This window comes from Eurypyga helias, unplaced genomic scaffold (assembly GCF_000690775.1).
Source record: "Eurypyga helias isolate BGI_N326 unplaced genomic scaffold, ASM69077v1 scaffold12226, whole genome shotgun sequence".
Lineage (NCBI taxonomy): Eukaryota > Metazoa > Chordata > Aves > Eurypygiformes > Eurypygidae > Eurypyga > Eurypyga helias.
In genome coordinates, this window is record NW_010256087.1 from 8848 (window position 1) to 20102 (window position 11255).

At 52.7% G+C, this 11255-nt stretch overlaps 1 protein-coding gene across 1 annotated transcript in view; it reads right to left on the minus strand.

Annotated features, from left to right (window-relative positions):
* Window positions 1-1206: 1206 nt before the first annotated feature.
* The window catches only part of SLC35F3 (solute carrier family 35, member F3), a 50631-nt gene continuing 40582 nt past the window's right edge, over window positions 1207-11255 (minus strand). Inside the window, exons 4-7 of the mRNA XM_010153541.1 lie at window positions 6822-6947; window positions 4138-4330; window positions 2565-2654; window positions 1207-1461 (exon numbers count right to left, since the gene is read on the minus strand). Of these exons, the coding sequence (XP_010151843.1) occupies window positions 1217-1461; window positions 2565-2654; window positions 4138-4330; window positions 6822-6947 (654 nt within the window). The 3' untranslated portion in view covers window positions 1207-1216. The remainder of the gene's footprint in view (window positions 1462-2564; window positions 2655-4137; window positions 4331-6821; window positions 6948-11255) is intronic.

Consider the following 11255-nt stretch of genomic DNA (forward strand, 5'->3'; position numbering starts at 1 on the left):
CTTTTTACATAGCATGTGATCTATCACAGATAGAAATTTAATGGCGAACCAAAATCGCGTAAGTAAACATCCTGGTGCTTACGAGTTTCATAAAAAGTGTTACATTTGATGTAAATATCTTACATTTTTAACTCTTTTAACACTCACAATTATGGAGTAAAAGCAACTGGCGATTCACCCCCTCAGTCCATGCTCTCAGACTGTACCTCGGGAACCACGCTCTTGCCAGTCCCTTGGATCGGTTTCGGCCGGGTTGTCCCACACATGCCCAAGGCTTCCCCTGCCCCACACCGCTGTTAATCAAGCGCAGCTCCACACAGGGGTAAAGCCTGTGCAAGTGAGACGAGAACCAGGTCCCCTGCACGCAAACTTGCAGGCCCCTGTGGCCCACATTCCCACAGAAGCCATGGCACGTATTGGGGGGGGGGAGGGCACATCCTGACGTTGGTGGGAATTTGGGGTCCCCTGGGGCTGCAAGCATGAGCCCTGCTATTGCAAGTGCCTCGTGGAGGGACCTGGTTCTGCGTGGGTAAAGACAAGAGTTCTGTAGAAGGCACTGGATTTCTCTTGCATGGTTTTAGACGTGGACTACAGTCATGTGCAGACTAAGGAGATTTGGGCTCTAGACCGCTTTCTCTTCTAGTGCTTTAGTGCAAGCATTTTTAAGCGCTTGAATTTTCACCTGGTTGCAGCGCAACGTGCGCTCATCTACATAGCGTGATTTCCAAACCTCCTTCCTTCCACTCTTCCCCGTATCTTCCCATCCCCGAAAAGATTCCTTGAAAACTTTCAGAGTACAGCTCTGGTCAAAAATAAACGCGTGATGTAGCATAGCATTTGTTTCTTTTAAATCACAGTGTGCAATGCATCATTCGGTACCTAACATTCAGAATGCCTGCCCTGCTTTTCATGAAAATCATTCTTTAAAATAACCTATGCAAATATATTTTGACTATATATTACATTCATTTAAAAAGAGAAGAGAGGCTCTTGGTTTGCAGTTTTTGTTTTTCAGTGTACTACTTAAGTGAAAGGTCTGATGTGAAAAAAAGTACAAGCAAACGGGACATGCCAAGACTCGACGCCTTAGATGGTGATCATATCAAAACTGTACAGGTATGTACACCGTGTTGGACAGGTGTGCTTCTTCCCAAGAAAGGACCTTTGCATCATCATATATATAAGGTTAACAGCAAAGTTTTGGTAAAAAGAGCGTTTAATGAGCAAAGGATGACATGGAGGGGCGAGTTCTCCGGCTTTTGTTAGGCAGTCCCGATGCAATGTCCCCATTCCCTTCGGGGATTTCTTCCTTCTTCCGGACTTTGAGACGCGTGAGGAGCTTTATTACCCAGACGTCCCATTCCTCTGGCAAGAGCAACAGGAGGAAGCCCAGGCCAATAATGATGATGGCAATTACTCGGACACTGTTGAAGACAATTTCACTCGTGTAGTGATCAACAACTGCGTGGGACATTGAATGGGTGTTATTATGTGGGACAGAGTATGAGGGCATTCTCCCCTTCCCTCCCCTTCCCCCCCCTCCCTGGGCCCTGAGGGCTGGCTGTGGCTGGAGAACGTGGCCATGGAGGAGGTGGTGGCAGGGAGACTACCCTTCCTGCTGGTTTAGCACAGAGCAGGGCATGGCCCCCTTCGGAGCAGGCCTCTGGGCTCAGAGTGCCAAAGGGGACGATGCCTGGAGCTGCAGTTGTCGTCCCCACCACCATCGTCTCCCTTGCTCACCAACAGCTCAGGATCTCCTGCTGAGGTCCAGGTGTGCGGAGAAAGGGGCAGTTCCCTTCAGGAAGGGAACTGAGCACCCTGCTGAGGCACAAACCCTGTGCATGCTGAGCCGTGCATGCACTCGGCGGGGATCAGGCCGCTGGGGCAGCCAGATGTGTCCAGCTCCGTGTGTCACCCCAAAGCTGGGAGCTGCTCCCTGCACCACGGCACCAGTTCGGCACGCTAGGCTTTAGGAGCCTGGTTTGGGAGAGGTGGCTCTGATTTGGGCCAGGTTCGCCTCCGCACTCCCCTCTCGGGCTCTGTGGTCTCTTGGCCTTCACTAAAGCTCAGAAAACAGGCAATGTACCAGGCTGTGCCCAAAACTGCATTGTTTAGGGCTCTTGATAAACACCTGCAGTGTTATTTACCAAGGTGAGCAGAAGTACTGGCACATTTTTGCTCTAAAATGTAAGCAATTTCATTTGTTTCAATTTAGTGATAAGCCTGCCTTGGAGAGATCGTTAAGAATTGATTTCTACTTAATCCATGAGTTTTCAGCCCAGCCCAGAGAGAGATGACTTCAAATCTACTCTGTTTTTCACTATGCAGGCTTTTTGGGACAGTAACTTAAAAAGCAAGTCTAGAGATTATGAATATTCATGTAATATTATACAATACATATTTGATGCGTAAAGCATGGATTTTTAATCAGTGGCATCTCTGTAAGTCTTTGAGAGAAGATGCAAACCATGTTTAATAAAGCCATTTGCTTTTATTCCTGTTGTGTATTTGAAAGGCCACAGATCTGATGTATCCATTAATGTGCAAAAGGCAGAAATTCTTACCTGCATTCACTGGGACACTCAGTACAATTCCAAGAGAAATCAAGGTGGGGTATGTAATAGCAATCCCAAAATTTAGTAGAATATTGAATGCTGAAGAAGGAGAGAAAAACATCCTTTACTACAGTGAAACTGGGTGGAAGGAACGTCACTTGAAACATTTCTGCTTTATCACTGCAAGTTGTTCAAGCAGAAGGCATATTAACTGCTGTTGTTATTCCTGGAAGATACCTGGACCGATGTCTGCCTGTCGCATGTCCGTCTGCCCTGAGGCATTGCTGTTGCTGGGGAGTTCTGTATCCCGCTGGCGTGCAGCGGCTGGATCAGGGGGGTACAACGCGTCTCTCAGTGCACTCATTCCCACTCTCTACACCAACCCACTCTTGCCCTGCTGAAAGACTCCACACCTTTCATCTGGGAGATTTCAGCCAAACAGTTGCTTCTGCCTGGATGCTTCTTTTGTAGAAAAACTGCCTCCAGTTGTAAATCTAACCTTCTTCCAGACAGGAACTTGCTAAATACCATTTCATACAGGGAAATTGTAATATCGTTATAATATCCTTACAAATGAATGATGATAATAATAATGGTATTGTAATACCACACGCTGTTCATGGAGTGTCGTATGGCAAATTAATAATTGCTTTGGACCAAACTCACCCTTGTTTTATGGTCATTAGGTTTAGCAAAGTCGGGAGAGCCTTGCCAATACCAAACTTGCCAGCAGCCGGGGCTCTGTCCATGCGCTGCGCACCCCCGCGATCGCTTGCCAAGTTCTGCCCTACTTGCTTGAAAGCTTCCACTGAGTCCACTGGTAAGAAAACTGGAGGGACTTCTGGAGTCAAGCGTTGTGGCTGCTCAGGGTAAATGGAGTTGGGACTCAAGGTGGGGATGGAGAAGGGCTATTTCCAGTAGAAATGAAAGGGATGTTTTAGGAGATGTGATACCGTCATCCAGTTTAGGCACCAGCATCACATTTCTGATGACCATGAATCATTGAAGCTTGGATTTGGCATCCTTCCCAAGCCAGGCTCCCTTGGTGGCACAGCAGTGGCAGCAGAGAAAAGGAGTGCCACCTACCACACCCCCATCGGCGCTAGGCCACGCTACATTTTCAGAATTTTCCTGTGCTTTAGAAATAGCAATTAGCTACTACTGAAGTCAGCAGAGGCACCGGAGGCTGACCTTGGCTGGCACAGCCTAACCTGCTTGCTTGGGGGATGCTGACGAGCTCCAGGCAATGCCCAGCTGGCATGGCTGCTTCCGTCACAGCTGGGCAAGTGTCGCTGTCTATCTGAGGCAGAGCTCACCGGTAGGACTCAGGACAAGCCTTACAGTTCAGTCCCACGGCACTTTCTCCTGACGGCCACAATACTTCCTAAGAACAGCAGAAGCGGGGTCTGCATTTCCACCACCAAAGGTGCCCTCTGCATGATTTCTCAAGCTGAAACTTGGGTTGAGAAGAAGGGAAAACAGCTCCAGTATATCAGAGTTCTGCAGCTTCCACCAGCGGCCAGTTTCTGGCACCCTCCTCCACCCCGAGCACCATGAGAACTGCCCCCCACCGTCTACTCACTCAATAAGAGAATTGAAAATCCGCAGAGGTTTCCCCAAGGAACGGTGTCGAAAGAGCTCCAGTACTCCACTTTGGTAAAATAAAGGATGACAGGAATACAGGTAACGAAGAGGACGTTGAAGACAGCTAACACGGACAGGAATAAGGCAGCTTCTCCAAATTTAGCACTGCCCAAAAGAAGTTTGAATAAAACCTACAATAGGAAAACACATGGGTTTATGGACTCTCTTGCACTGCTCCTCTGAAGGGCTGGTGTCTGTCCTGGCTGCAGTGGCTCCCAGAATCCTGGCCCGCCAACCAGTGCTTGGAGCGGAGTGGCTGGGTGCTGAGTGGCATCAGTCAGCACCTACTTGGTGAGGCTTGCCAGACACTTGAGGTGGCTGCTCGTGAAGCTGTGGAGAGCAGCTCCTGTGCCCCAACCTTCTCCCTCTTGGCACCCCACTGCGGCACAAGCAAGGGCAGTTGCCAAATCAGCCCCGTGTGGGAAGGGGATTCAGCACCTTTGGCCATGCACCTCCCAAAAGGGAAGGTTGCTCACCCTAGCCTAGACCCTTTGGTCTTTTTTCTGCATGCTCCCTTCAGGAAAACCTCTGGAAAATCTGTCAATAAACCCAGGAGACTTGGTGGAGCAGGGCAGGGGAAGGAGAAGCAACAACATGTGATCCCGCTGCATGAGGCGTCACCGGTCCAGGCCTTGAGCTGCCACCTGCAGTGGTGAGCAAGCACAGTCCATGCTGCCAGGCTGTCCTCCCACCCTGTCCCCCCGTGCAACATGTCCCTGCCTCCCAACACAAGCTCACAGCTCCAGACCGCTTTCACCCTGGGAACTCACTCCCAGAAGGCAGACAGCATGGCAGCATCCCCGCAGCCCTCAGCACAGGGGCAGCCTGGCTGTGGAGACCCCGGGGTGGGATTTAAAGGCTTTGGTTTGGCAGTGGGAGAAGGGATGAAGAGAGAGGAAAAAAGGGATGTGAGCAGCCCACCTGGGGAGACCTCGTGGACTGGGTCAGGGCATCAGTTTTCCACCACAGAGCTGCCGAGAATCTGGTGGATCCCGTGGGCTCCGGGTACAGCATTCCCCTGCCACGGGCAGCAAACGCGATGGCCTCTGACTTACTGGTCTGTGCTGGGATGCCGGGCCCTGGTGCCAGTGTCAGTTGTCTCTTCCCTTTGCCTAACTTGCGGGCTGCCATCCTCCTGGGGCGCCTGCCCACTCCTTCCGCCTCGCAGCCATCGCTGGCCAGTGCAGCTGCGTCGCCACTCCACATCGTGGAGCAAAACGTCCCGAAAGCCCCTTACTCCTCATCTGCCACCCGAGCACGGTGTGCTGCCCCTCGGGGGGGCGAGTGGATGGGCAGGTGGAAGTGTCCCTGCCTGGGGGAGGAGGGCAGGTGGAGCACACAGCACAGCTTGTCTGCCTGCAGATCCGCCTGCCCCTTCGGCACACACAACTCATGGAAAGTGAGCCAGACGGCGGCAAGCAAGAGCAGAGTGGCAGCAGCAGTGGCAGAGGGGAATGCGATGCAGAACGAGCTGCAGAGCTCCATCTGCCCTCGCTTGCACAGCGCACCGCCGAGCAACACCCAGCCGGCACTGTCACCATCACCTCCCTGTGCACAGGCTTTGGAGGAGCAGCCCCGAGACCCCCATCGCCGCATGAAGCAGCAGTGCCATGGGAGAGGGGCAGAGCTTGGGTCCAGCCTTGAATAGCCCTGCCTGCCTGAGGATGACTCCAGAGCCCAGGCGTTTCGCTGGGTCTGGGGGCCCACATCTCTGGTCTTGCAGGGAAATGCTCTTTTAGAGGAAAGAGCTGTATGAAACTTCCCTTATGTAAGGCATGGGCTGATCTGAAAAAGTGAGCGGAAAGCATCCCAGTGCAGCGCTGAGGGACACAGACAGGTGCTTCTCAGGTTGGTGAGTCTCCCTGGATTGCTTGTGTTGAGGCTGCAGGGCTCGCCTGGCCAGTTTGTGTTGGAGGATTGGTCCGGTGCAATTCACTGGAACAGATGGAGACATTTACACCTCATCCCAGTCTCCCCATCCAGCCAGGGTGGGTGAACCGCACCCTACAAGTGCTCATTCCTCTTGGAGGACGGGGACTCTGAGCAGCACAGAGGCAAATGGACACACGTGTCTCAGGCTAAGTGAAACGGCTCCCTGCACAGCAGAGAAGGCTGCGTGTCATCTAACGCATAGTGCAGCTTACCCAAGCTGGTCAGGATGAGACCTGGATTCATAGGCAGCTGCTCTGGACTTTCAACATGCAGTTGTTTCCACGATAAGCAATACTTTAAGCTCCGCATAGGCTACGTATGCCGCTGAAGGAGAACTGGTAACGCAGTGATGTGAAAAAGAAGCTAAATCTTTGCAGGACACTTCCAGGGTGAATAATTAGGCCCAGTATCTATGCAAAAGCAGCCTCATTTTTCAAGAAGGTGGGACATCTGTAAGTCCTCGTGTGGGCACTGGAGAAGACTCTCCCCAGGAGGCAGTTTTTATCCTAAGTGAAGGCAGACATCAAAGCCAGCGGGTACCTGAACACAACGTTGCAGTAGCAGCGTGTTTATGGCAGAGCCCCTCACAGAAGGGCTCGTGGCACTGACCTGTGTGAAGGTTTGTGAGTATGGCAGGAGCTGTTAAAGTGAGTGATGGGGGCGACAGGCATCTTTCCGGGGGGTGCTTACCTTGTAGAGAGCAGACATGGAGGCAGAGCCCACCACCAGGGCTATCCCAATCACGGAGTGGCTGTGAAACCCATCAGCGTACGTCATCATAACTATCCCTGCGATAGCAAATATAGCAGCCACGATCTGGTTGGAGACAAAGAAAGCAAGCAGGGAACAGTTACTGGAAAACCCCCAGCACGGAAAACCAGGCGAGCAGCTTTAAGTCAGAGGGCAGTATTTCTGCATCATTTGCTTGTGTAGAGAACTGGTAGCGAGCCCAGGCCGATGCCCGCGGAGACTCCCCCCGTGGTTTCCCCGGCTGCAGAGAAGCCGTGGGCAGAGCTGCGAGGGAGCGGCTGCTTCGGGGGTGTGTGGCAGGGCCCAAGGTCTCAGGCTGAGCTGGAGTGGGGGTTGCACCTCTGTCACTGAGCCTCCTCATCCGTGGGTCCCTGCAGCCTGTGCGTGACAATAATGCACAAGTAGTAATTCCCTGGCGCTTGCAGGAAAGGCTTTGAGCCCTGTGGAGGTTTTGGAGGAAAAAGGTTTTTGACATAAGCAGGGGAATAAAACTCATGCAACTACCTTCCAGTTCGGATGTATTATTTCAGAGAATAGAGGGAGGTTTAGTCAGCCAGCAGGGCCCCCAGCAATGCCCGAGGAGGGTCACCCAAAGGGAGGAAGCATTCGCAAAGGCAGGGGGACAGACTGCCCCTGATTCAGTAGGGTCAGCAAGAGATCCGCTGGCTTCTCTGGGACTGTCCTGCCAGACACCTCAAGCCTCCCCAGTTGGTAATTCTGGGGTGAAAAGGGCTTTCTGCATGCTCTGTGCCTCCTGGCTCTGCAGTGGTGCGAAGGACACCCTGCATAGACCACTTCCCCTTTGGCTGCACAGCCATAGTGATGCTGCTAAAATGAGTTCATTTTGACCCATAACTGGGGCAGTCCCAGCCAACTCTCCCCTCTCCTAAGGCTAGACCAGGGTTTTAAGCCCCATCCACAGGCTGCAGCTGCCTACACATCCAAGAGCAATGGCTTCCTTTCACCTGCCCCGTTCCCCCACCCGAGGGCAGTTGGGGCTGCTGTGAGGATGCAGGGGGAAAGCCTACGGGCCCAGCTCTGCTGCCGCCTGATGAGCAAGCTGTGGCGGGGGCAACCCTTTACCAGCTGCAGGTCCCCACCCAAGCAGCACCAACAGCCTCTTCCCTAGGCTCTTCCCTGGCTGGTGCCAGGGTAATCTATAAAGCTTCCACAGACAATCACCCAGGAGATCCCTCCTGCACGCTGACCTCAACACGTGCGATGATTCCCCCTAACAGAAAAATGGCCATTTTTGCAAAGAGAAGCTTCTCCAAAGCTGTTGATGTAGAATGCAGGGTGGCGTTAGGGTAGAAAAAGCCCATCAGCAGAAGCTGACGCTGCCTGCAAAATACAGCTGCTAAAAGCATCTCAACAAGAAGGGGCTTGAGTCTAGAAAGCGCGGTATGGCTGTTCAAGATGCTGCATGGGCACAGCTTCGGCAAGCAACCGAAGAGCAAGGTTTTCCCCAGGTGCCAAGCCCCTTGCATGGCCCAGCATAGGGGCAGCAGGTTCTGACGATGCTGGTTTATGACCTGATCAGAGTTGAGCCTGGTGCAAGCTGCAAAGGTTGGGTGTGCATGCTGCAAATTTGGAGAGGCTCAGGTACAGCATCTTGGCTTGCAGCCCTGTCAGCATCAGATCTCTCCATGCACAGCTGTGGGGCATCATTTCTAAAGCAAAGCTTGGCGGTGGTGTAACCAGGCCCTGTGGCCCTGGACAGGCTTCTTTTTAAGGCAAGGAGAGAAAAAACCTTGATGCATGGCTCTGCAGCAACATGGGGCTGTTTCAGCTAGGTAGGACTGAAGGAGCTCAGCAACCCTCAGCATTTGTCTTGTGTTGGCACGCTGGTGCTCGTCAAATAAAAATTCAGACACTCCAGTGTGGCTTCCTTGGCACAAGAATAAAGGTCATTGAATGAGACTAGCGTGGGGCAGGTGCAGAACAACGAAAAGAGATTTGTCTTCACCCAACATATAATTCAGCCAAGGACAGCTTTGCTATTGCATGCTGTGGATGTGAGAAGTTTACAAGGATAAACTCATGGAAGCAAAAAAATCCATCAAGGGCCATTAACTATAGGAACATCATTTCCATCTCAGGAAGTTCTTGAGCCTCAAATTACTGGAGGCTGGAAAGTCTCATGAGGAAATATCATTATAGGCTTTTCCTGTTTAGACAGAGTTTTCTAGGTGTCCACTACAGGCAGCTGCTGGAGCCAGCTCCTGGGGCTCTCAGTATGGTTCTTTGTAGAGCTGCAAGGTGGTGCAGGCTTGCCTGAAGATGGCAAATCCAGCCCTTCGACATCACCTCTGCTACATACCAGGTGACAAAGTGTGGAAAAGACAGTGTTTCCTGTACCATCTGCTCCAGGCATGGCCGTCTCCCATCTGAGATGCGTGGGGCTTGTCCAGCCTTCACTGGAGAACCAGGGGGAGACCACAGCCACAAGACAGGTGGGAGCAAAGGGCCGGAACCTCCCTGTGTGTGGGCAAAGGCAGCAGCTCCGTTGCAGTGGGAACTTGGAGGGTGCATTAATGAACTGCAGAAAACTGGAAGTATCCAGTTTTGCTTTCAGCATTGGGCTGGCTGACCCCAGAGCTGGTGTCTCTGTCCAGCTGGAAAGGAAGGCTAGGATTTGGGATTGGATAGCATATTTATTTCCAAGTCCCACCAGCAGGTGTGCTTGTCTATACGTTACGTATGCGGGAAGTACCTGCAAGTGATCGTTTTCCTGAATCCTGACCTGTTTTATTTGCTGTAGCAGGAGGGAGACACCGAAGTCAAAGGTCAAAGCACATAAATGCAGCCTGTAAACAGTTTTGCTGGGGCAGAAGTCCTTGCCTCTTCCATCAAGGACGTCACGAGTGTCAGGTGAGCCTTGGTCTCACTGGTCAACATGCCTCCTGTGGAAGCCTTTCAGCCTGCCTATCAAGCATCTCTTTAGCAGCTACCGGCCTGTGGCTACTTGCAGGTGCCTCAGCACCGCTGGGCTTGCAGAGACAATACTTCAGGCACTCACAGCTTCAGGACATCTCTCTTCTCTGTGAGTAACACGGGAACTGGCAGCTCAGTTGGACCACTGCTCTGGGCTCAGTGAAGGGAAAGGAGGAGAAGCGCAATTCATTACAGGAGATGTAGGCACTTACAAGGGCCTGAGTGGCGAGTGTGGGATTCTGTAGCTTGCTCTTACATTTAAATTCCAGCCAAATTGTGACTTAAGTGCTTGTACAGCCAGTAGTTGCACTTCTGAGGGCCAAGCAGGGTACTCATATGTGCTTAAACCCCACTGAGCTGCTGCCTTTCTCACCTGGCCTCTCCTCCAGCGGGTGTGAACAGGGACACCCAAATGTGTGGTCAGCGCTATGCTGGGGCCCCCTGCATCCTGGTGCACTGCGAGGGGATGGAATGGGAGCGAAGGAGAGCTCCTGCTCGCCACAGGGCAAGGCACCATCCCCCCTGCAGCCTCGTCTGCCAAATACCCTCTCAAAAGGTGCTGCCGAAAGGGTCAGTAGCTCTGACACAGCTTTGGGGTTAGGCTGTGTGCTGGCTGCTCCTGGAGAAGCCCCAGCAGCTGTCCATCTTCCCAGTTGCCAGTCCCAGGAAGAAGGCTTTGTTTTAGTGTTCACCCCACAGCTATCCCCCAGCATACCAGGCAGTGCCAACCTCTATGTCTGCTGCTTCTCACACAGGCTGCACAAAAAAGGGGTTAGGGAGAAGCAAACGCATCTCGGCAGGACACCCCACACTATGTCCCTCTGCAGACAGAAGCGTCCCGAGTGCTCCCACGGTGGCAAACGAAGCTGGGTGGTGGGACTGCTGTGCTGGACCATGCCCTGACAGTCTCTAGGGGCAAGTGTCACTTGCTCACATTTTGTCACACATCAGGTGCCCCGTCTGACCAAGAATGAACAGCCCAGTCGTCCTGTGAGCCCCTCTCTCCTGTGCCCAGGCCCTTTGTTGGCCTGTCACCGGGGTGCGAGATGGCCGTGTTCCAGCTTGGGCATGGAGGTGGCTTCTCAGGAAGCCACCCCCACCACCTGCTACTCCTCACCAGTGCCAGGGGCCACAGGGAGGGGCCACAGTGCCTGTATGGGTATCCTCACAGCCCAGTTGGCTTCTTTCCCCCCAGACCACAGCTGCATACAGCGATGAGAGGCTGCACACGTGGGCTAAGCAACACTCCCCTACCTCAAGGATCACTGCGTCTTGTTTCTGTACTCAAAACCTCACAGACAATCTGTTTTCAGGGTACGGCTACCTGGGCAGGTGGGTGGGCAAGCGCAGACACCAACTGGCCAGGCTGGGCATTTGGCACGTATGTTCTGCAACAATTCCCAGAGCAGCCTCTTGGCTGCCAGCACCGACAGGCTGGGC